General features: G+C 44.0%; 1 protein-coding gene across 1 annotated transcript in view; it reads left to right on the top strand.

Moving 5' to 3' along the window:
* Positions 1-24759, top strand: part of CDH13 (cadherin 13) — a 1051953-nt gene that overhangs the window by 391555 nt on the left and 635639 nt on the right. The window contains exon 4 of the mRNA XM_073659781.1: positions 20733-20849. Within this exon, the coding sequence (XP_073515882.1) occupies positions 20733-20849 (117 nt within the window). The remainder of the gene's footprint in view (positions 1-20732; positions 20850-24759) is intronic.

Raw genomic sequence — 24759 nt, 5'->3', positions numbered from 1 at the left:
AGTCTAGAATCCGTATTTAATTAGTTTAAATCTCGCAAAATGCTAAATTGCGACCTGCTGAATTCAAAGCTGCTTCCAACGGGTGGCGCTAAAGCATTCAATACCTCTTCCTTTCTGAAAAGGCAATTTGCATAAGGGGATGAGAGGGAATTTTGAATATTTTTCACCCAGCCATCACCCATATTTTTTGGTGGGGTCTGCACTGGGCCATCTTCAGCATTTTCCCAGCCATCAATAGTTTTTTTTGGCGGGGTCTGCACTGGGACATCTTCAGCATCTTCCGGTACATCTGAAAATAGGGATTCTGGTTTGGATTCTCAACTAATTGGTATGTGTACACGTTCAGTATTTGCAGCAGAAAAATTTTATTCAAATACTGATTTGTTGGCAGGAAAAATGCTGCGTAAAATGCATGCATTTTTTATGTCTTTTTTTCCCATTCATTTGAATGGGTGAAAAACGTTGAAAGAATTGATATTCTGGAAATCTGAAACTGCTTCATATCTGCAAGGAAAAAACAAGTAGCGTGTGCGTGAGATTTAAGACAACTCATATACTTTGATGTAAAACGCTGCAAATTTTCGCAACAAAAATGTTATGTATAAACATACAATAAGTCATGTGGCAAGCCCCTTTTAAAAGTTTATTATTGACTTTTAGGATTGCTACTTCCAATAGGTGGCACTTGAGTTCCTGTCCTCTTTCGGTCAGAAGAGACTATCTGCATTTTAAATTTCCAGAGGAGCATTGCATGGCTTATAAGTCTCCTTACACTGACGTGGCACTGTCCACAAGGAGAAACTTCACCCCTTTGACCTCCTGTCAGAGGTCTCTCATCAGTCAAAGCAGGTCTCCTATTTTACACTGAGGAGGGGCTAACACTCCAAAACATTCATCTGCAAATGGATTGTCTGGTTTGGCTTTTTATCCTAAGCTATATGGTAAGGTCCTTTTAAAGATCGATATTGACATTTAGGGTTGACACTTGAGCCTCTGAAGAGGCTATTTTCATATTAAGTTCCCAGGGGGGCATTGCATGGCTTATAAGTTTCCTTACACCAACTTGGCACTCTTTACAAGGAGAAACTTCACCCTTCACACCTCCTGTCAGAGGCCTCTCATACAACCAAATCAGTTCTCCAGCTTTATACTAATGAGGGGCAAAGGCCCCCAAACATGTGTCTGCAAATGGATTGTCTTGTTTGGCTTCTTATCCTAAGCCATATGCCAAGGTCCTTTTAAAGATTGATATTGACATTTAGGGTTGCTATATCCAATATGTGACACTTAAGCTACTGTCTTCTTTCTCTCTGAAGAGGCTATTTGCATATTGAATTCCCAGAGGATCATTGCATAGCTTATAAGTTTCCTTATGCAAGGAAGAGAAACTTTAGCCCTTAGACCACTTGTCAGAAGTCTCTCACCCAACCAAATCAGATCTTCTGCTTTGCACTGATGAGAGGCAAAAACCCCGAAACATGTGTCTGGAAATGGAGTTTCTCTTTAGGATTCTTATCCTAAATTACGCAGCAAGGCTTGTTAAAGGGTTGATATTGACATGTAGGATTGCTACATCCAATAGGTGGCATTTGAGTTCCTGTCCTTTTTCTCTCTAATGAGACTTTTTTCATACTCGGGACAGGAAGCTAATGAATAGGCATTAACGGACATATCTATAGATCTACATTCTCCCATTTCTCATCCTATAAGTTTGTAAGCTCCGGATTCTCAGTTACCTTGTTTAATGATACTCTGGAATGTGTTACTATATAATTTCTTGCTTATGATATTACCTCCGGGAGCATGAAGCATCTCGACACTCGTTACTTCTTGATCCTGTATGCGTGTTTCAATAATCCTGTTGACTCGCTTGGCATGTTTATTGCTTCGCACCGATTGTAGAGACTAATCAAACTGATCTCCTTTGCCGCTAACTCTCCAATTTATTTTTGCATTATTGACTGCCACCGGTTAGCGGGAGCACAATATTTACCTGTAAATGTAAAATGTGCCGAAAGCAGACTGATTACAGCCAGACAGGTGTTAGGGATGTCTCGAAACTTCTCTCACGGCTTCTGCTAGGAGTCATTATCTTGTCAGTCCTAATATCTTTCTCTTTTTTTTATTTTTCGGTTGCAACCAAAATAAAAAAAAATGAGAAAATTGCCTGCAAATCAATATATATAGCCTGAACGACACTGCCGGGTTACGACAGGAGATATCAAGAAGATTAGAACAGTAGATGTCTTCAAAGTGCAGAATGTTTTCACCTTTTTTTTTTTGCCTGTGTTGTGTTATTTTGGATTACTTTTTGGCATGGTGACTATTGGACAATGAGAATCGCCGATCATTGTTTCAAATCTAGCCATTTGGCAGACTTGTAAAATTATTTCCATTTGCTTTGCCTGTGAGTGAAAAATGTGTCGTAGAGAGATAAAATTCTTACTTTCCACATAGGCTGAAAACGCGTTGTACATATGAAGCACGCGCCAACAAATAAAATATTCCAGAGTTACAGGTTCCCGCTGTTCCTTTATTTCAGACACAATAGAATTTACATAAAATGTTAGAAAGTTTCACAATCGTATTCTCTTCTCTCGAGCTGTCAGGCTTATTTACCTAATTTGTGCCATGGAAAACAACACTTTTCCTACACGGCTTTATCTTCTACAGCATTGCATTTCTATTTCCTGGATTAACTCTCTTCAATTTTTATTTAATCTTTTTGGAACGGTTTCCCATCACACCCGCAAAGTCATACCACCCATGCAGTCTATCTTTACGTTTAGCACCAGGGTAGTGGTGGCCATGACCTTCACAGAAATCTGCACAGGAAATATAACTTTTGCAATGGGCTGCCAAACTGGAGGTCCACAATTTTTACTCTATGTTGTCTGCTGTAGCCAAATTGGAGTTCATGATGTCACGGGTGTGTCAAATGTGACAGACAGTCGCTCTGGATCCGACTGTAGAAGGTCATAGTTACATAGTTACATAGTTTATAAGGCCGAAAAAAGACAAGCGTCCATCCAGTTCAGCCTATTTCTTGTGCACTGCAGCTATTCCGCAGCGTTGATCCAGGGGAAGGCAAAAAAAACCCATGCGGTATAGGCCAATTTACATCATTGAGGAAAAATTCACTTCCCGACACCAATCTGGCAGTCAGATTAAATCCCTGGATGAATTAACTAAGCATAAGATGTAATTTTATTGTTCTCAAGAAAGGCGTCCAGGCCTCTCTTGAACTCTTTAAGTGAGTTGGACATCACCACTTCCTCTCCCAGAGAGTTCCAGAGTCTCACGGCTCTGACCGTAAAGAATCCCCTTCTATGCTGGTGCAGGAACCTCCTTTCCTCCAGACGCATAGTGTGCCCCCTCGTCTTTGTCACCATCCTTGGTATAAACAGGTCATGGGAGAGATCTCTGTACTGCCCCCTGATGTATTTATACATGTTTATGAGGTCTCCCCTAAGCCTTCTCTTTTCCAATGTAAATAGGCCTAATTTTGACAACCTCTCTGGGTATTCTAGTCCCTCCATTCCCTTTATTACCTTAGTCGCCCTCCTTTGTACCCTCTCTAGCTCCAATATGTCTTTCCTGAGCACGGGAGCCCAGAACTGTGCACAATATTCTAAGTGCGGCCTTACCAGCGCTTTATACAGAGGAAGAACAATGTTCTCATCATATGCCCCTATTCCTCTTCTGATGCATGCCATGACTCTATTTGCCTTCGCAGCTGCTGCCTGACTTTGGGCACTCCAATTTAATTTGCTATTAACCAAGACGCCCAGGTCCTTCTCCATGTCAGATTTCCCCAACGGTTTCCCATTTAATATGTATGGGTGACTGCTGTTTTTCTTTCCCATGTGCATGACCTTACATTTATCGGCATTGAACCCCATTTGCCATTTTTTGGCCCAACTCCCCAATTTATCTAAATCCTCCTGTAGCTGTGCCCTATCCTCATCTGTATTAACTACTTTACAAAGTTTAGTATCATCTGCAAATATTGCTATTTTACTATGCAACCCTTCCACTAGATCATTAATAAATATATTAAATAATATAGGGCCCAAGACAGACCCTTGAGGCACCCCGCTAGTAACCCTGAAACCCCCTGAGCTTACTCCATTGATAACCACCCTCTGCTTTCTATCACTCAGCCAGCTATTTACCCACTTGCACACATTATCCCCCAAACCAAGCATTCTCATTTTATATACCAACCTTTTGTGTGGCACGGTATCAAACGCTTTGGAGAAGTCAAGGTCTACAACATCCACTGACTCTCCCCGGTCCAGCTGTGAGCTCACCTCCTCGTAGAAGGCGATCAGGTTTGTTTGGCAGGAGCGATCCCTCATGAATCCATGTTGATATGGAGTTAGACAGTTATTATCATTAAGATATTCTACAATAGCATCTCTAAGAAATCCTTCAAACAATTTACCCACAACAGACGTTAAGCTGACTGGTCTATAGTTCCCAGGGTCACTTTTAGACCCCTTTTTGAATATTGGTACCACATTTGCTTGGCGCCAGTCTAGTGGGACAGTCCCTGTCCATAAAGAGTGCTTGAATATAAGATACAGCGGTCTGTCTATCACATTACTTAATTCTTTTAGTACCCGGGGGTGTATGCCATCTGGGCCTGGTGACTTGTCTATTTTGATATTATTTAGGCGTTTCTTGACATTGCGCTTGACATTGCAGATGCTTTGTTAATTCTCTCATCTTTGTAGTGTAGTGATATCCTTCTTGCTTTAGGACCCAGCAGCGACCTCAACCTTCTGCTGCTAATTGACACACCCTTGCTTGGTAGATAAAAACTCTCAGTGTCTCCAGAGAGTCACTAGTGATAGTTCTATGTTCCTCTGTCCATGCCTGGAGTACTAGTTTTGGCTAGTATCTTCTTGGATTCCCCTTGGAGGACAGTTAGCGTTATCTCTCTGGTGTCTTCTCAGGCTAAGTGTATCCCCTTTTTTGTTTACCTTGTTGTCTTTAGTTACAGTGAGGCCTGACTAGTGTTCACCCCGTCCCCTCCCTACCTAGGGCCAAGCTCTAGGGACATTTGGGATTAGGTTCCTGCTCGGCTATAGGTGAGGAACCTATATAGGGACGATAAGGTAGTCAGGGTGATATTAGATCTGCCTAGGGGTCTCCACTCCACCTTTCCCTAGTTGTTGGACTCTCTTCCCTCTCTTACCATCGTTGTACACTTGTTCCTTCCCTCACCTTGCATGACAAATGACTATCGATAAGAAAAAGATGTGGTATATCCCAAGGGCTGCCAACGATTGTCAGAGAGTGGTGGTCAATGAAGAGTTATACTGAGGACAACCCATTTTGAAGTTGATCCAACTCCTTCATCAGGTACCTGGGATATACCACACCACAGTCTTTGCTCAATTGCTTGGACCTGTAGGTCTTGGAATCAGTGGCTGGACCTGCAGTTGGCTGTTACCAATGATCCTTCCTCACGCTCATCAGTATCGTGCCTGTCTTGCACAACCTTACCAGGTGAGCGGTTCTATGTTAACCGATCCTCCATGGAGCACCTTTGTTTTCTCTTTATTACAAACCACAGACCAGGGAGTTGTAGCTATGTACAATGCCTTGTCTTGTGGTGATTATGCAAGTGTAGATGTTCCCCCTCTCCCTATCCATTTCCTAGCCCTATAATATTGGAATGGCAGCTTAAGAAAAGAGATGAGCGAGAACATTTGCAGAACCCTGACCACATGAGTGCAAACCACCTTCTTCCATCTCGACCTAGAGCCTCTTCTGATTTATTGACTTGGCGTGACATCAGCATTGCGTCATGAGTAACACATGATGTCATGCCGGTCCGACTAATTAGAAGAGGTGCCGGGGATGCTGGCAGGGTGGAGGCGGGTTGCACTGATCCCTTCTAATGGCCTAACATGGCCACTTGACCAAGGTCCTGCAAATTGATTCACTCATCTCTACATCTGAGTTATTATGGCACCATTATTATGCCATTATTACTATGGCAATGACAAAATGGACTACCATACTTTAGATAGGGAAGCTAATGAGAAATCTGTGTCACACATGAAGGGGGCAGGAGATAGGGGGTACAAGACTTCGATAGAAGAATACTACCGCTCCAGTAAAAGTCAAAGTTGACTATGAAGCTCATGTATGGAAAGGAAATGGAAATTATGCACTATCATGATAAAGGCCTAAAAAAAACGTTTCAAGAGTCCCGTAGGCACTTAGTTTTCTCAAAGACGAATGCGTTTCAAGGCATAAACTTTTTCAAAAGAATCATTCATGGCTGCACCTCTTTTCTATTACCAGTCCGTCCATATCTGTGATCTTTAAAGCTTTTTCATGGATGGCTCCCTATGTTGATTTTTTTTTCTGCCTATTGATGATAGTGGGGTTTGGTAGGAGACGTCTTATACTAAACTAATGTAATGCTACTGCATATTAAATTAGATCATCACATTCAAAAACTAGATTTAGGTTAGAAAGTGAAAAAGAAATGAATGCAGATACACTACAGAAGGTCTATATCATTATCTTCCCTCCATACGTTTTATCTTACAGCCAAACAGCCCCCCACTGGCATTGTGTAGACAGCAACATCATGACTCATCAGTATTCACACTTGATTAATGTATCCTGGACATTACACCTGTTCCAGCCTCCCTCCTTCTTCCTCTTCTCCTTCCACTTTCTTGTAGGCTTCACCTACTTGAGATCCTCAGTCTCGTAACTGTAAGGCTTTTCTAGTTCCTCTGGGAGACGATATGCTGAATGAGTAAAGCTAAATTTATATATTATTAATTATTGTTTCTATAAAAGATAGAAAACTCTAAATCTGCTCGTAAATGATTACTCTGCGAAAATATAATAGTTGGGGACCAATTATCAAAAAAGTGCAATGTGTTCAAAAGAATGGGTAAAAGTTCAGCCCAGGAAATTCTTTGCAAAGTTTTTTGACAAGATTTAGACATTTAATGACAAAGTGTTACACACCAGTCTCAGGTCTGGGCTTTGTTCCCTTCATCCCGGTCCGCTAAACTTTCTGATGTTTCATATTGGACTTTGTAAGTAGCCTATATAAGGCCCACCAAGACACACACCATTGTTTTCGTATCAAGACTTTAGTGTTCCTGAGTCCTTTCTGTGCAGCATTCCGTATCTCTGCTACCTGCATGCGGTTTCCAAGACATCTCCTGTCTGCCTGCGGTTTCCAAGACATCTCCTGTCTGCCTGCGGTTTTCTGTCCCTCAGTCTCCTGTCTGCCTGCGGTTTCCCGTCTCTCAGTCTCCTGTCTGCCTGCGGTTTCCCGTCTCTCTGTCTCCTGTCTGCCTGTCGTTTCCTGTCTCTCAGTCTCCTGTCTGCCTGCGGTTTCCCGTCCCTCAGTCTCCTGTCTGCCTACAGTTTCCTGTCCCTCAGTCTCCTATCTGCCTGCAGTTTCTCATCCCTCAGTCTCCTTTCTTCCTGCGGACTTCAGTTCCTCTGCTATCTGTATCTCACATGACTCATCTGCTTGCTTCAATGATGTCTGTGTGCCCAGATGTACATGTAAGACCTTGAGCTTAGAGGATCCACCTCACCAGTTGAACCTAATAGCAAGTAATGTGACCAAACGTCCCTAATAAACCTTCTACACTCATTCAATTGTAGACAAATAACTTTGTTTGCCAATTCCCAACCCATCATATAGATCCATGCCCGGTTGTGCCAATAACGAATGTATTTTCAATGGAAAAGTGTAGTAATGCTGCTGCCAGACTCCACCGGTAGTAGCTTCTCATGGGATTTGGTTGGATGCTCCTGCTGAAATCAGACTTGGACCTCTTTTTTCTAACGTATATGGGGGACAACTTTCATGAGTGCTTCTGCCAAAATCACAAGCTTGAACAACGGTTTTCAACTTTCATGGAGGCTTAGACTAAGGTTCTTACTCATTGAAGCTCGATCCTTTGCCATTTAGACTCCATTGGGTTTCTTCATCTGAGATATCCTTTCCTTGAAGAAATACTTTGAAACGTACACCATAAAATGGAACAGATTCATCTTCTGTTGGCTTCAACACTTAAACCTTTTAACAAACGAGTTTATCTCTCTAGGGCTATAGATGTAAATTTACCAACTATCCTTTATGGATACGCTCCTTCAATTACTGAAAATAACAATTGCGGAATGAAGTCCTTTCATTTCATAAGTTTTCTAGATGGAATAAAAATACTAAAATCTTGTAATTCCAATTAATAAGGAACGGCGCCTATATCTATTTTTAAGACATTAGAAATTCAGACACAGTGAGAAATGGACTCATATTGGTAATATTGGCTCACTTCTTTCTGGTTGGGTCAAATATGGTCTTTATGGGGCTGGATTGGGAAAGGTTAAACTGGGAATTTATTTTCAGTGTGTGTTTTTTCGGCCTGATTACCTCCTCTTTTACTATATTTACCAATGGGAGAATGCCACAAAGATTTATACTGTCCAATCAAAGCCTAGACGATGCCAACCAGAGCCAATGTTAGCAATTCTTTGCCCCTGACCAACAACTAGCAGCAATGTCTCATTTTGGGGTTGTTTCATTTTGAGAAATGGGTGAAATTGCACAGTTAACGTAAAAACAAGCACTTTTGCAATTTACCTCGTATGAAAAATTCTCTCTCTTTTAAGCAATGGAAGGATTTTGCATTTACAAGTTCTTTGCTTTAGAGCTTGCAAGTGTTGCTCACAAGCTGGGTGGATAGCTGTTTTGTTGAAGCTTCAGACCACCGTTGCTGAAGAGGCAAAGTTGGGAGAGACTTGCAGCATGCGAGATAGCACAGCTTGGATGTAGCATCGGCGTCTCTGCCTCCTGCCGGGCAGAGATGCCGTTCCCCTCACTGCCGCGGTCCAGGTCCGGTGTCCTCCCGCTCCCCTGCTGCTGTGGCGCGCACTGCGCGTAGCTTCCCGGGCTCAGTGCTTAGGGTGCACGCGCGCTCCCTCCCTCTTAAAGGGGTCGTGCGCGCCGTCCAATAGTGTCCCTGGCCAATGGCCGGAGGACTGCCCCTATATAAGGCACCTCTTCCAAAATGGAGGTGCCTGAGCAATGGTTGTTGTTCCATGTGCTAACACTTGCTTCAGCCCTCAGGTCCCGCTGCCTGTCAGTCCTGCCCGCTAGTCTGCTTGTCAGTCCTGCCCGCCAGCTTGCTTACCTGGAAGCATCTGTCTGTTACCTCCCGTGCCCGCCAGCCTGCTTACCTGGAAGCATCTGTCTGTTACCTGTTGTGCCCACCAGCCTGCCTACCTGGAAGCACCTGCCAGTTACCTGCCGTGCCCACCAGCCTGCTTACCTGGAAGCACCTGTCTGTTACCTGTTGTGCCTGCCAGCTTGCCTACCCGGAGCACCCGTCTGGCTATCTGCCGAACCAGCCTGCTTATCTACCTGGACCACCCATCAGCCTTCCTGCCGTGCTCATCTGCTGTACCGGTCAGTTCCTGCCATCTGACCCGTTGGAGTTGCCTGCTCTCACACAAAGTCGGTCCCAGAGTGGCACCTGGTCCCCCCGCTCGGTCCCTCCCTGGTTCACGGAGTCGATTGAGCCGCTGTGTGACCTTGGTCAGGCCGAGTAGGTACTTAGTCACGCCACTCTGGTCCTTCCTTGCACTTGAGCACAGAGGTTCCACCACCCGGACCCGTAACATTGGACTAGCGATGCTGGCCTGAGCAGTCAACCTTCAGGAGCATACCTCCTCCAGCAAGCAAGAAACGAGGAAGTAGAGGAGCGGTGTGCTCCTGAAGAAAGAAAATTAAAAAATCCCTTACAGCTATGAGTAGGTTATTTTACATGGACAGTTTCTGTATGTTCTGGATGTGATGGGGACACTTGAGAAAGACACTAAAAAAAGTAACTTCCCCTTTAGTGCATTTGGTCAAGTTTTTATAGTTATCCATTTTATCGAATGAGGTCTATGTAGTCCTAAATTTCATTTGTAGTGGCCACTGCAAGTGGACAGCCAAAATCTATCCCAGGGATTTCAGAAGAGGCCAGTCTTCAATAACTTATAAGATGGCTTCTTTTAAGACTGATCCATTAGGGGTTTTGACATGAAGTTGACTTGTTAAGCTTCACAAACCACTAACATCTTATTCTTATTTTCGAACAACGTTTCGAAAATCTGCTAAATGGATCCCATGTTGTAACAGCAAGGTCAAGAACCTGTCATGAGGACAATTGACTTTGGTTGGTCTGAGGACCCATAATGTGCTGGTTATTGGATATTTAATGGGAAAACTGGATATTAGATGTACCATTCGTGAGTCTGACGCTGATGGCTGTGTACAAGGTATAAAGATTGACAAATAGCATGGAAACCCCACTGACTACTTGTCAACCTAAGCCAAGGCTTATCATTTTTGACTGTGTGTTTTTTACCAAAGCTTTCAAAGAAGTGATAAGAATCCTACTTGATCCTTGGTTACAATTTACAAGACGAAGAAATGATGCAATCATCTGCGGCTCAAACGGAAATTGAAAGGGTTAGCTGGCATCAAGAAGCAATAATAAAAGAAAATTAAGACTGACTGTAGGAGTCTGATGGACGGATACATGATGTACTAGGGAGAAGGGGATTTCTTTTCAGTGTCTTATTTAGAGTCGCAAAGATTTATTTCTCTCCGCAAATCAGGTCATTAGTTTTTACTTCAAAGGGGTTGGTTTTTTTTGCCTTTTTCTGGATGAACATTGTCGAAAAATAGCTGAAACTTGATGGATCTTTGTCTTTTGCACAGTATTTCCGACTAGGCTACAATGGATACAGTAGGGAAAAAAGTATTAAGTCAGCCACCAATTGTGCAAGTTCTCTCACTTAAAAAGATAAGAGAGGCCTGTAATTGACATCATAAGTAGACCTCAACTATGAGAGACAAAATGAGAAAACAAATCCTGAAAATCACATTGTCTGATTTGGAAAGAAATTTTTTTCAAATTTTGGTGGAAAATAAGTATTTGGTCAATTACAAACGAGCAAGATTTCTGGCTCTACCAGACCTGTAACTTCTTCTTTAAGAGGCTCCTCTGTCCTCCACTCATTACCTGTAGTACTGGCACCTGTTTGAGGCTGTTTGGGAAGACATACAAGACCACTGATAATCTCCCTCGATCTGGGGCTCCACACAAGGTCTCACCCCGTGGGGTCAAAATGATCTCAAGAACGGTGAGGAAAAATACCAGAACCACACAGGGGGACCTAGCGAATGACCTGCAGAGAGCTGGGACCAACGTTACACAGGCTACCATCAGTAACACACTAAGCCGCCAGGGACTCAGATCCTGCAGTGCCAGACGTGTCCCCCTGCTTAAGCCATTACATGTCCGAGCCCGTCTGAAGTTTGCTGGAGAGCATTTGGATGATCCAGAAGAGTATTGGGAGATTGTCATATGGTCAGATAAAATTAAAGTAGAACTGTCTGGTAGAAAAACAACTTGTCGTGTTTGGAGGAGAAAGAATGCTGAGTTGCATCCAAAGAACGCCATACCTACTGTAAAGCATGGGGGTGGCAACATCATGCTTTGGGGCTGTTTCTCTGCCAAGGGACCAGGACGACTGATCCGTGTACATGAAAGAATGAATGGGGCCATGTATCGTGAGATTTTGAGTGCAAACCTCCTTCCATCAGCAAGGGCATTGAAGATGAAACGTGGCTGGGTCGTTCAGCATGACAATGATCCCAAGCACACCATTAGGGCAACGAAGGCGTGGCTTCGTAAGAAGCATTTCAAGGTCCTCGAGTGGCCTAGCCAGTCTCCAAATCTAAACCCTATAGAAAACCTTTGGAGGGAGTTGAAAGTCTGTGTTGCCCAGCGACAGCCCAAAATATCACTGCTCTAGAGGAGATCTGCATGGAGGAATGGGCCAACATACCAGCAACAGTGTGTGCCAACCTTGTGGAGACTTACAGAAAACGTTTGACCTCTGTCATTGCCAACAAAGGATATATCACAAAGTATTGAGATGAACTTTTGTAATTGACCAAATACTTATTTTCCACCAAAATTTGAAAAAAATTTCTTTCCAAATCAGACAATGTGATTTTCAGAATTTGTTTTCTCATTTTGTCTGTCACAGTTGAGGTCTACCTATGATGTCAATTACAGGCCTCTCTCACCATTTTAAGTGGGAGAACTTGCACAATTGGTGGCTGACTAAATACTTTTTTTCCCCACTGTATTTGTAGAGTGCCTACAGGATAGGTTGTTCCAATGTTAAAGGAGTTTTACACATTTAGCAAAGTGGACCCCAAACACTCCAGTGCTCCAGTGCTGGGTCTACGTCATTGATCAGTTTGTGTTTTGGTGGCAGCGATGGCGTCACGTCAACAGCTTGCATCACAGCTGCAGCCAATCACTGAGCTTTGCGGCCATCTATATTAGCAGAGGAGCTGAGCTCACTAACGATGCGCGATGTTAACAATTCTGCATCCTAAACAGAGATCAGAAAACCAGCATGGAGCAGGAAGGGTGAGCGCCATGTGTCTTTATATTCAATACCTACCAGCACTTGGGGTCCACTTTTCAGAAAGTGGAAAACCCCTTTAAGCAGCCAGGGAACTAGTCTTGAGGTTATTGGTGGTTATTCGTAAAAGGGTTGATCTGTCTTGGAATTTTTTTGCATGTCCACCAGCAGATGTCCAATAGATGTGTGTCCCATCTCTGGGAACAGCATTTATCTTGGAGAGATGCATGTCAAAGTACAGATCTCACGATTCCTGGAGGTGGGTGTGACGCGCCCCCTGGGCCGGGGATGAATCTTCGGTAGTAGCCTACCAACCCGAGGAACTGCCGCACTTCCTTTATGCTGGAGGGTCTTGGCCAGTCCTTAATCACGGTGATCTTATCAGTTTCTGGAGCTACTCCGTCAGCACTCACCACGTGTCCCAGGTACTGTACCTTTGGTTTCAGTAGATGACACTTGGAGGTTTTCACCTTTAGGCCGTAGCCTGCCAGGGTGTCAAACACCTCTGCCAGGTGTTTCAGATGGTCCTCATATGTTTTGGAATACACAATGACATCGTCCAGGTATAGCAGGACCGTCTCAAAATTCCTGTGCCCCAGGCAGCACTCCATCAACCGCTGGAAGGTTCCTGGTGCGTTGCAGAGCCCGAACGGCATACAGTTGAATTCACTGAGACCCATCGGGGTGGTGAAGGCGGTCTTCTCCTTGTCTGCCTCTGCTACAGGAACCTGCCAGTACCAGCTAGTAAGATCCAAAGTGGAGAAGAAGTTAGCAGATTTTAATGCCGCTAAAGATTCCTCTATCCTAGGTAACGGGTACGCATCTTTGTGTGTGATACGGTAGATCTTTCTGTAATCTGAAAACATTCTCATGGTGCCATCTTTCTTTTTCACAAGAACTAGTGGAGCTGCCCAGGGGCTACAGCTGTCCCTGATTACCCCAGCCTCCTTCATTTCTCGCAACATTCCCTTGGCATTCTGATAGTGTGCAGGGGATACAGGTCGGTATCTTTCCTTTATGGGTGGATGGTCTCCCGTGGGGATGTGGTGTTCTACCCCCTTTACTTGCCCAAAGTCTAGCGGGTGCTTGCTAAAGACTCTTTCGTACTCCTGCACCACCCGATAGACTCCCTGTTTTTGGTGTGAGGGAGTGGAGTCGGTGCCCACATGCAGCTTCTGACACCAGTCCTCCATTTGTTTCTTGGAGCCGTTACCCTCCTCTGGTTAAGATGGAGGCAAGGGTTCCACGGCCTTTACAGAGTTTTGGTTAACGGTGAACAATTTGGCTAGAGTGGCATACCGGGGCAAGTATACTTCTCTTTCCCCAATGTTTAGGATGCGGACGGGTACCCTCCCATGGCGTACATCGACCACCCCCGTGCTGTCAAAATGGTGGGCCTACTGTCTGAGCACACGGGTTCTACCATGGCTTGGTAGTCCCTTCCTCTTAACCCGATTGCAGTCCGGCACCAGATCATCATCTCACTTTTTGGGGGCATGGCGATAGGGAACGGGTCACTCATCCTAACACTACCAATCTCACCACCAGACAGTTCTACCTGTTGCCGCTTCATCAGGGCTCTGATCTCTTTTTGTAGGACACGCTGCTGGCTGGAGCTGGTGTTCACCGCAACCTGCTGTAATATGACAATTATCTCTGCAAGACAATTTTCAATAACATTAGTACCCAAGGTTATCTTAGGGTGGCTTTCACGACGGTCAATGTCCACAATAATCAGTCCTTGCGCTGGCAGTTCAACTTTACCAATTTTGATGGTCACCTCCTTGAATCCCACCTGCGGTACGGGCTGACCATTGCTGGCAATGATGCTCAGATCGTCATCTGGGTAGCGGGTAATATCTGAGTCATTCCAGTACCGCTTAAAGAGCACATAGGGGATGGTGGTTACCTGTGACCCGGTGTCCAGTAGTGCACTCATAGGAATGCCATCCAGCACCACAGGCAAGACCGGTCGTCCCCCTACGTACTTATCACGCCAGCTCGATGGGCCTGATGGTCTTATGCCTGGGGGTCGGCCCTCTGCCCCAGGTTGGGCCCGTTTAAATGACAGTACCTTGCCATATGTCCTGGTTGGTTGCAGCGGCGGCAGATGGGTTGTCCGTCCTGGTCATAGCGGTCGCTGGACTTTCCTCTGGACGATGGGATCCTCCTCCGTCAGCTCCTCCGGACTGGAAACCAGCTGGATCTTTCCTGGGGGGGACACCTGTAAAGACTGCACAGTTCTAGTTAGCGCGGCAACGCTTTTGGTCAGCTCTTGGACCTGATGGTGCAGGTCTGCAGCCGGGGCTTTGTCCAAAGCCTGTGCATCAGCTCCCACAGGTTCTGCAGACAAGGGCGCCGCCTCCTGGTGATAGGTGATAGCAGGGCGCCTGTGTCTTACAGCGCCACCTGGTGCCGGTTCTCGGAGCACCCGGATGGCCCTGTCTTTGAACTACACAAAGTCCAATTCAGGGTTCTGCAAGGCCATTACACGCAACTGGGTTCGGTGGGCTCTGGACTGTAGACCCTCAATGAACTGTTGAGTCAACAGCTTATCCTCATTCTGCACGCTGTCAGGGTCTGCCTGCTTAATGGCTCTCAGGGCATCCTGCAAATTGAAAGCATAGTCCCGTATACTGTCTTGTGCCCGCTGTTTGCATCCATAAAATTTTAGTTTGATCTCTGCTGAGGTGCGGGTATCAAAAGTGTCCTTTAGACGGGCCATTATTTCCTTTACAGTCCCCTTTTCCCTGGCTGACCAGGACTTCACTTCTCTTTGGGCCGCTCCGATTAACTGGCCTGTCAGGATGCTCATTTTTTGTTCCTCGGACAGGGGGTATACTTTGAATAGGCTATACAGTCTTTCTTTAAAGTCGCTCAGGGTATGCGACTCCCCTGAGTACTGGGGTAACCATGGCGCTCCGGGGATATACGGCATCGTGAGTGGCATCACTGCGGCAGCAGCCGCGCTGGCGGTGGGAGCTCCCTCCATTCCTGGTGTCTTCCTCCCCCCTAGTTAACCGTGGCCTACCTTCCGTTGCTTCTTCTCCGTAGGCCGCGGCTCCGCAGGCGATCATCGGGGTCGAGGACCTTGCGTCGCGCGCTGGTGACGTCGGCGTCCGCTGGGCTCCTTCCAGGACCTTGCGCAGCGTCCGTGCATAAGGCGGGGCTTCAGCTCTCGTGCGCTTTTGGCATCCACGCCCCTCTTCTTCCCGCGCGGCGTCCCAAAAATGGCGCCCAATGGTGGGAAAATGGCTGCGGATGGCGGGAAAATGGCTGCGGATGGCGGGAAACTTCACCACGGTAAGTATCACAGTCTTTCTTCAGGCACGCAGTACCCGGTGGTTGCGGGCACGAAATCCTGCCGACTACGCCAAAGTTGACACGCCCCCTGGGCCGTGTGTGGGGGAATGCCCGGAGCCGGGTCTCTGTGTAATGCTGGGGGTTGTAGTCTCCGTGGCAGCGACCCGGTCCCGTGGCTCAGGGTGGTCAAACCAGTGGCGGATCTGTTTATTTGGTTTTCAATGTTTAAATGTCCGACTACGCCACCCGTGGATTGCGGTCACTGAGAACCGCCGCTGCGGGGCAGACAGCTGAGGCTGATGTTGTGTGCGCAGCAGAGAGTAGTATAACTCCCCACGGGAGGAGTATAGCCTCAGGGCAGCGTGTATAGATGGTGAGGATTGTAGTGCATGGGCGCAGCAGTGCAGTTCAGGGTCTTTACTGTTGGTAATGGAGAAGGCCCTGCCGGGAGTACTGGCTAACATTAGAGGCCTGGTCAGTCTGTGAGCGAACAAGAGTCCCCCTGGTCAGGTGGAGGTGTAGGCCTTCCCGTCTGACTGCACTCTTCCTGGCTACCCTGCTGTAGTCGTGTAGTAGTCCACAACCTTGAGTTTACCGTGTGGTGCTCACCCGTATGGCTGGTGACTTGGGGCCTTTGGTACCTTTCGCTCCTCGATGGCGGTGCCAGTCCCTTGCATGTGACTGAGCCTCCGGGCTTTCTATAGCCAGAGGACCTGAAATCCCCTGCCAGGTGGTTTCTGATGCTGGATGTGAATATCCCCACAGCCTCGGACTCCGGTGTCCGGTTCTCTGTGCCTTCTGCCAGGACGAGCTCTCTGCTCCAGTCCCTGGCCTTCAGCTCCTGGCTCCTACAGAGCTCCTTGCTGCTGCTCTGTCCCTTCCTCTGGAACTCGACTGTCTAACCCCGCCCCAGATCCAGTTTATAAAGGGCAGGTTCCTCCCCTCCCTGGACTGGTGCAGGAGGCGTTGCATTAAAATGTGCTCCTGACCAGGAAAACCCATGCTCGCTCTCAGACATGGTATTTCTACCACTGTGGCAACCAGACCCCTGGGGTGCCACAGGTGCATTTATTTGTCTGCATCTTTTGGACATTTGTGACATATTCTGTGGATGTACCATAAATATCCAGGATGGAAACAGCCCTCCGTGTTCGATATGTGTGGCTGAGCATAGTGTTTAGCTGATTATTACTCAACGGTGGGCACCAATGGCTCTTGCCCTCTTGAGCCAACAATTTTTGACGAAACCTATGCAAAGGAGACAGCCATGTAGGGGCAAAGGGTTCCTTCCACCAATCTAAAGTCAGAGCCTTGGATAGAATAATATATGATACCCTCTAGATATTAACTGTTCAACTTTAAAAATATTGTTTTAGAAAAACATTGGTGGCCAATTATTATAGGAGGGTCCACCATTCAATGACTTTCTCCGCAAAGATGCCTGTTCACTATGTGTTGTTTTGCAAAATGAGGCGAGCTCATTGGGAACCAAAATCTGTAAATAAAGAGAAATGATGAGGAAAAGGGAGAAATAATCAGATCTTAGAAGTTTGGAACTTTATTACTGTTTAGAGGTAGACCCTCTTGGACAAACTCCTTTCGTTAGATGGGTCTTATGATTATAGAGTGTGGGGTCCACCCTCCAGTCAGCTTTAAAATGTTGTGGATTTCTGCAAATAGTGTTCGGTTTCTCTACAGTGCCCCCACAGGGAAAATAAAGCATTACAGTGTTGGTCACTAAAAGCAATAGATTACTTTCAGACCTAGCTGGGTCTCCTAGAACCTGGCAAATGAGGTTCCTAAGAGTGGGATTCCCTTCTTTGTACTCAGAAATCCTAAATGAAACCAAAGAGAATACTTTTATTATAAAGATAACACCAATCCATATGTTCATTGGGGTATGTTCACATCAAAAAGGGGGTCAGGACACCAGAAGTGTAAGCGACTTTCTATAAGGCGTCAGATATAGAAGATTCGAAAAGTCATGTATTCCTTGAATGGCTGAAACGTCTGGTCTGATGATTTTGCCCGGGGCACCAGAAGATCGACCCCAGGATACTTAATTCTAAAACGGATAGTCCTTCATTGCACAACTCATTTGATCATTCTACATTTTTAAAAATGATAAATCCAGAATTACTGGTGCATTGTTTAAGAGACACGTAACGTCTCTCCTTGTGGAGAGTAACATACTTGACATGCCAGTGTAAGGAGACTTATTGGCCATGCAAATGTTCCACTGGGAAATTAACTATAAAAATTGCTTCTTCAGTGATGAAGACTTGAACTCTAGTGCCACCTATTGGAAATAGCTATCCTAAAAGTCAATATTGATCCTTTGACCCGTTTACAGCCTGGTACGTAGTAGTACACACCAGGCTGTCACCCCCTGTTCAGCGCGGGCTCCGGCGGTGAGCCCACACTGAATCGGGCACATGTCAGCTGATTATTACAGCTGACATGTGCCCGCAACAGCTGTAAACATGTTAACATGTTAAATGCCGCTGTGAATCTCTGACAGCGGCATTTATCATCGCCGCGCCGGAAGCGCGTCACTTACCCCGCCTATCGGTGACCCCGTCACGTGATCGCGGGTCACCGATGCATGGGCATGACAACCCTGGGTCTGCAGCAGACCCCAGTGGTTGTCATGTGCTAATCACTATGAGTGCCACATAGTGGTCGGCGCTCATAGCACAGGAGCATTTCTGCTACATAGTGGTGATTTGTTCATCCCCTCTATGTAGCAGAGTCGATCAGGTAATTGCTGCTTCTAGTCTTCTATGGAGACTATTGAAGTAAGCAAAAAGTGAAAAAAAAAGTTTTTAAAAATATTAAAAAATTTAAAAAAAATATAAAAGTTTAAATCACCCCCCTTTTGCCCGATTCAAAATAAAATAATAAAAAAACATCCACATACACATATTTTGTATCGTCTCGTTCATAATCGCCCGATCTATCAATATAAAAAAAGAATTAATCCGATCGGTAAACGGCGTAACGAGAAAAAAATTCTAAACGCCAGAATTACGTTTTTTTGGTCGCTCTAAAATTGCAATAAAATGCAATAACGGGCGATCAAAACGTCGGATCTACACCAAGATGGTATCAATAAAAACTTCAGCTCGGCGCACAAAAAATAAGCCCTCACCCAGCCCCAGATCCCAGAAAATGGAGACGCTACTGGTCTTGGAAAATGGCGCCATTTTTTTTTAGCAAACTTTGGAATTTTTTTTCACCACTTAAATGACAAAGAACCTATACATGTTTGGTGTCTACGAACTCGTAATGACTTAGAGAATAATAATGGCAGGTCAGTTTTAGCATTCAGTGAAGGTGGTAAAAAAATGTAAAAAAAACATTGTGGTATTGCACTTTTTTTGCAATTTCACGGCACTTGGAATTTTTTTCCCGCTCTTCTGTACACGATATGGTAAAACCAGTAATGTCGTTCAAAAGTACAACTCATCCCGCAAAAAATAAGCCCTCACACGGCCATATTGACCAAAAAATAAAAACGCTATGGCTCTGGGAACAAGGGGAGCAAAAAACGAAAATGCAAAAACGGAAAATCCCAGGGTTGCGAAGGGGTTAATGAGCCTTGGCATATGACTTAGGATAAAAGCCAAACCAGAATCTCAATTTACAGACATGTGTTTCAGGGTGTTGCCCCTGTCTGAAGCCTCTCAAACAACCAAATCAGATCTCTTGTTTTGCACTGAGGAGGGGCAACACCCTGAAACACGTGTCTGGAAATTGAGATTCTGGTTTGGCTTTTATCCTAAGCCATATGGCAAGGCTCGTTAAAGGGAGGCACTAGAGTTCAAGCCTTCTTCCTCTCCGAAGAGGCAACTTACATGGTGTAAGGTTAAAATTTGTAAAGTCCATGTTGGGTTTTGCTCGGCGAAGGTCAGATCCACTGCTTCTGAGCAATCAATATAAAACGAGGTCTTGAATGATGTGTCCTACTTTTTCTGACAAGTTAGGGTTGGGGACTGTCAGTAAAAGCTTTATAAAAGAAACTCTTGAAAATTTTTCATAAAGATCAATACGGAACTTGGGAATAATTTGATTCATATCCAACACTTGACAATTTGACACCATCAAGACTAATTTATCGAAGTCTCTAAATGACCAGAAAAGCAACATCTATTCCGGTAACTAATAATGAGCTCCGTAAGGGCCCACCTTACACGTAGCCTTTTAAATGCTTCCAGTGACAAGATCAATATGTTTACAACATTCTCGCTTATTCCCATGACAAGAACTTAATGAAGTTTCCAAGAAAAAGAGTAATGTATGAAGTCTTCAAATACAGATTGGAACATTTGACTCTTCGAAACAGAAAAAAAAATATCCCTGAAGATCATCAAAAATGATTAAGTAATGGGGTTTTTAGACAAGACGAAGAAATTACTTATCAAGAGGTTCCTCAGACTTGATTGACCCAAATTTTATGCTTTTCCAGATGATTGTCGGTTCCAAACTAGTCAAAAACTTTTTGAAAACAAAAACATTAAAGGGGTTGTGAGTAGAGTTGAGCAAAAGTATCCAAAGGAGTCTTGTCTGGTTGCCACATCACTAATCCAGAGCCCTCAAGACCTTCTCCTACCTGGCGCCTCTTCTGATAGGCCAATGTGACATCATTACATTGTAACAAGACGCATGTCTACTAATCAGAAGAGGTTCCGGGACGTCACTGGTAAAAGGAGGGTCACAGGGTTCTTGTCTGGTGTACATTGACTACAGGCGTGGACACTGGTCCAGGCTCCTGCAAATCTTTTGAGGATTAGAAAAACATAACTGCAATACCAATATTAACCCGTGAACAAGTGTGGCGCTGTTTTCCAATCTTTTAAAACTTTTTGAAGTTTTTTTTTATTATTTTAGCGATCTTGTACATTTTCATTTAAATTTTTTTTTGTTCTCCCCTACAGAACATGCTCAAAGCACCAAGACATCTTGCACTTTTGAGACACAGGAGATCAATTGTGGCACCTCCTATCGCTATTCCGGAGAATCAGAGAACACCGTTTCCAAAAATTGTTGGCAAGGTAAGTTCCAATTCTTATTGATTGATTGGCTGCTCATAATTTGCTTGTAAGGAATTTTTCTATCCTAAAAAGTCTTGATGTGGTCAGAGATGTTCCTCTCCTCTTTGTTGGGAGAGTATTTCACCAATTAGTGGAGTGATTTGTGCACCATTTACAATAGAAGTAGTTCCATAGTAATGATGGGACTGGTCCTCCATTGTGATGCTGGGTTTTGCCACCCAGAACAAAATTATGTGATATCTGTCTTTCCCTTCTGGTTTAAGGTTGCCAAGTCTGGGGTCACTAACCCACCGGCATTGTGACCATGTCGAAATGCAAGAAATAAAACAAGTAACAACAAATTTTTAGAGATAAGTCCAGAATTCCGCTCTAGTGGCATTGGACGCATGCGGTTTACATGCATGATGTTGATGGACTTGAGTCCAGGGCTCATCTTTTCTTTATACCAAACACCAATATGGTCTGTTTTGACCCACACATTTTTGGCTAAATTCCTGCTTCTAGAGATGATCAAATATATACTCAGGACCAGTGTCAGACTGAAGAACATTGGGCCCACCAGAGGATTTGATTCTGAGGAACCACCTTTCTCCCTCACTCAAGAGCCCCATAGCAGCTGCAAGGTTTGCACCATCGACTCTCTTGAAGGAGAAGTCAGGGCCCACCAGAGGATTCTCCGGTTCTCTGGTGGGCCAGTCCAACCCTGCTCACGACCCTGGTCCTGTAGCCATGTCCATATTTTATGACTGCTGGTTGAGAGCCCTGCGAACTGCCTCTGACAGTGGGACCTATTTCGATTAGTCGTCATATCGTAATGATGTTGTGGTAGGCTGGCTAATCGAAAGAAGAGCCAGTGATGTGGTCAGGTAGGAGGTGGTTCGTAAGTCTCCGATCAATCGGAATACGGACTTGGCCGGTGGACTAAGGTCATGTGAATCGCTTAGCTCACCTCTATCAGCTACATGCTGGTGAATTTGTGGACCCATAATTGGTGATGAATCCTTTTAATCCCTGAGTAGGTAGAAGGACTGTCTTTATTGTACATACTTCATTGGCTTGAGCTGTGCACATCCTCATGTGACTGTATACAGGTACTATCAGGGTTGGACTGGCCCACCGGAGAACGGGAGAATCCTCTGGTGGGCCCTAGCTTCTCCTTCAGGAGAGTTCATAGTGAAAACCTTGCAGCTGCTATGGGGCTCTTGAGTGGGGAAGAAAGGTGGGCCCTCAGAATCAAATCCTGTGGTGGGTCCAATGTTCTTCAGTCTAACATTGGGAACTATGGTCAGCTTTACAGAGGCCTTGGAAAGTTGCCTTAATTCACCCAGTTACCGAATGGATGCAATTGGACTCGGACTCTTCTCTGCTCCACTTTTCCTTTTTTTAATTAATATTGTGCCTATGCCAATGTCTCTTTTCTAAGTACACTAGTACTCAAGCGGAGGAGATCACATACACATTGGAGCCAAGGATGCAAACTACTTCTCTTGAGGTTTCCATTGATTTCAATTAATTGAATTTTGGAATGACTTGATTTCAGCCTGGAGTACAACATTCACAAAAACATGGCAAGACGTGACATTTTTAAGAAATCAGTGACCTCATAGCACCACTTAATGAAAAAAATGCCATGCACTGTCTTTTCTTTCTTGTTTGACCAGGAGCAGCGCTGGACATGGCAGTGACCGTGCCTGGTGCCGCAGGTCAACCTCATTCACTGAGCTCCCATAAACTGCAGTACCAGGCAGGGTCACAACCCCAGTAAAGAATGAAAGAATGCAGTGGTTATAAGGTACATTAACTCTGTTCCTAAAGTCTGACAAACACCAGTGAAATATTAAAGAATATTGACACTTTTTTGGGAATTTTTGTTTGCATAATTGTGTGTATTATTGGCTAAAAATTAATTTTGCAATTGGGTTTCATTAAAATTTTCCCACTGTTTTCCTTTTATAAGCTTTGTGTTGTTGGCTGCAGAATAAGCTAACTAAGAATCCTTCAGTGATCTTGCTCAGAGGAAAGCTTACAACTAATATCTAATAACACCACTTAATGCAAAACACCAATCAGCTGAGCATTGTCATGCACTGCCTTTTTTCCCGTAGTTTTACCACTATATATGGTAGTGACTATGGTACTGCAGGTCAATCTCATTCATCAAAACACCACTGGCTTCTTCTAAAATGCATCACCAGGCAGGGCCACAACCCTGGGAAGCAATGAAAAGAATGCAGTGCTTCTATGCACCATCACCATGTTCATAAAGTAAGACCCACACCAGTCAAATATTAAAGACTATGGACACCCTTAAGGGAATTTTTTTTTACTTAAATGCATGTATTTTTGGCTATCAATCATTATTTCAATTGGGTTTCATTAAAAATGTTGCATCACTTGCCTTATAAAATCTCTGTGCTGCACTTTCTAAGGCTGGTGGCAGAATGAGCAAACTAAGAAACCTTCATTAATCTTGTTCTGAGGAGAGCTTGTAACCATTATCTATCTTCTGAGCTCTTCCTAGTTTATATATTACCATTATCTATATTCTGTCTCCATTATAAACATTATCTATCCTCTGAGCTCCTCCTGGTTTATTTATTACCATTGTCTACCCTCTCCTTTATGACCATTATCTATCTTCTGAGCTCCTCCTAGTTTATACATTTTATTATTATCTATATTCTGTCTTCTTTAGAACCATTATCCATCTTCTGAGCTCCTTCTAGTTTATTTATTACCATTACCTATCTTCTCTAGAACCATTATCTATCCACTAAGCTTCTCGTAGTTTATTCCTGTTAACTATCTTCTACTGTATCTTCTTTATAACGATTAGCTATCTTCTGAGCTCCTCCTAGTTTATATATTTCCATTATCTATCTTCCTTATAATCTATCTTCTGAGGTCCTCCTAGTTTATACATTTTATTATTATCCATATGCTGTTTTCTTTAGAAGCATTATCAATCTTCTGAGCCTCTCCTTGTTTTTATATTTCCATTATCTATCTTCCTTATAACCATTATCTATCTTCTGAGCTCTTTCTAGTTTAGTTCTCACCATTATCTACTATCTCCTTTTGAACGATTGTCTATCTTCTGAACACCTCCTAGTTTATATATTTCCATTATCTATCTTCCTTATAATCTATCTTCTGAGCTCCTCCTAGTTTATACATTTTATTATTATCCATCTCCTGTTTTCTTTAGAAGCATTATCAATCTTCTGAGCCTCTCCTTGTTTTTATATTTCCATTATCTATCTTCCTTATAACCATTATCGATCTTCTGAGCTCTTCCTAGTTTAGTTTTCACCATTATCTACTATCTCCTTTTTAACGATTATCTGTCTTCTGAACACCTTCTAGTTTATATATTTCCATTGTCTATCTTCCTTATGACTATTATCTATCTCCGCAGCTACTCCTGGTTTATATATTTCCATTATCTATCTTCCTTATGACTATTATCTATCTCCTGTGCTCCTCCTAGTTTATATATTTCCATTATCTATCTTCCTTATAACAATTATCTATCTTATGAGCTCCTCCTAGTTTAGTTCTCACCATTATCTACTATCTCCTTTTTAACGATTATCTATCTTCTGAACACCTCCTAGTTTATATATTTCCATTATTTATCTTCCTTATGACTATTATCCATCTCCTGAGCTCCTCCTAGTTTATATATTTCCATTATCTATCTTCCTTATAACCATTATCTATCTTCTGAGCTCCTCCTAGTTTATACATTTTATTATTATCCATCTCCTGTTTTCTTTAGAAGCCTTATCTATCTTCTGAGTCCCTCCTAGTTTATATATTTCCATTATATATCTTCCTTATAACTATTATCTATCCTCAGAGCTTCTCCTAGTTTGCTTTACCACAAAATTCAACTTGCATGTGATCT

This window comes from Phyllobates terribilis, unplaced genomic scaffold (genome assembly GCF_046119375.1).
Source record: "Phyllobates terribilis strain yellow unplaced genomic scaffold, ASM4611937v1 Scaffold_14__1_contigs__length_39327217, whole genome shotgun sequence".
Taxonomy (NCBI): domain Eukaryota; kingdom Metazoa; phylum Chordata; class Amphibia; order Anura; family Dendrobatidae; genus Phyllobates; species Phyllobates terribilis.
Note: the sequence above shows the minus strand (reverse complement) of the source record. Positions and strands in the feature narration are given on the sequence as shown.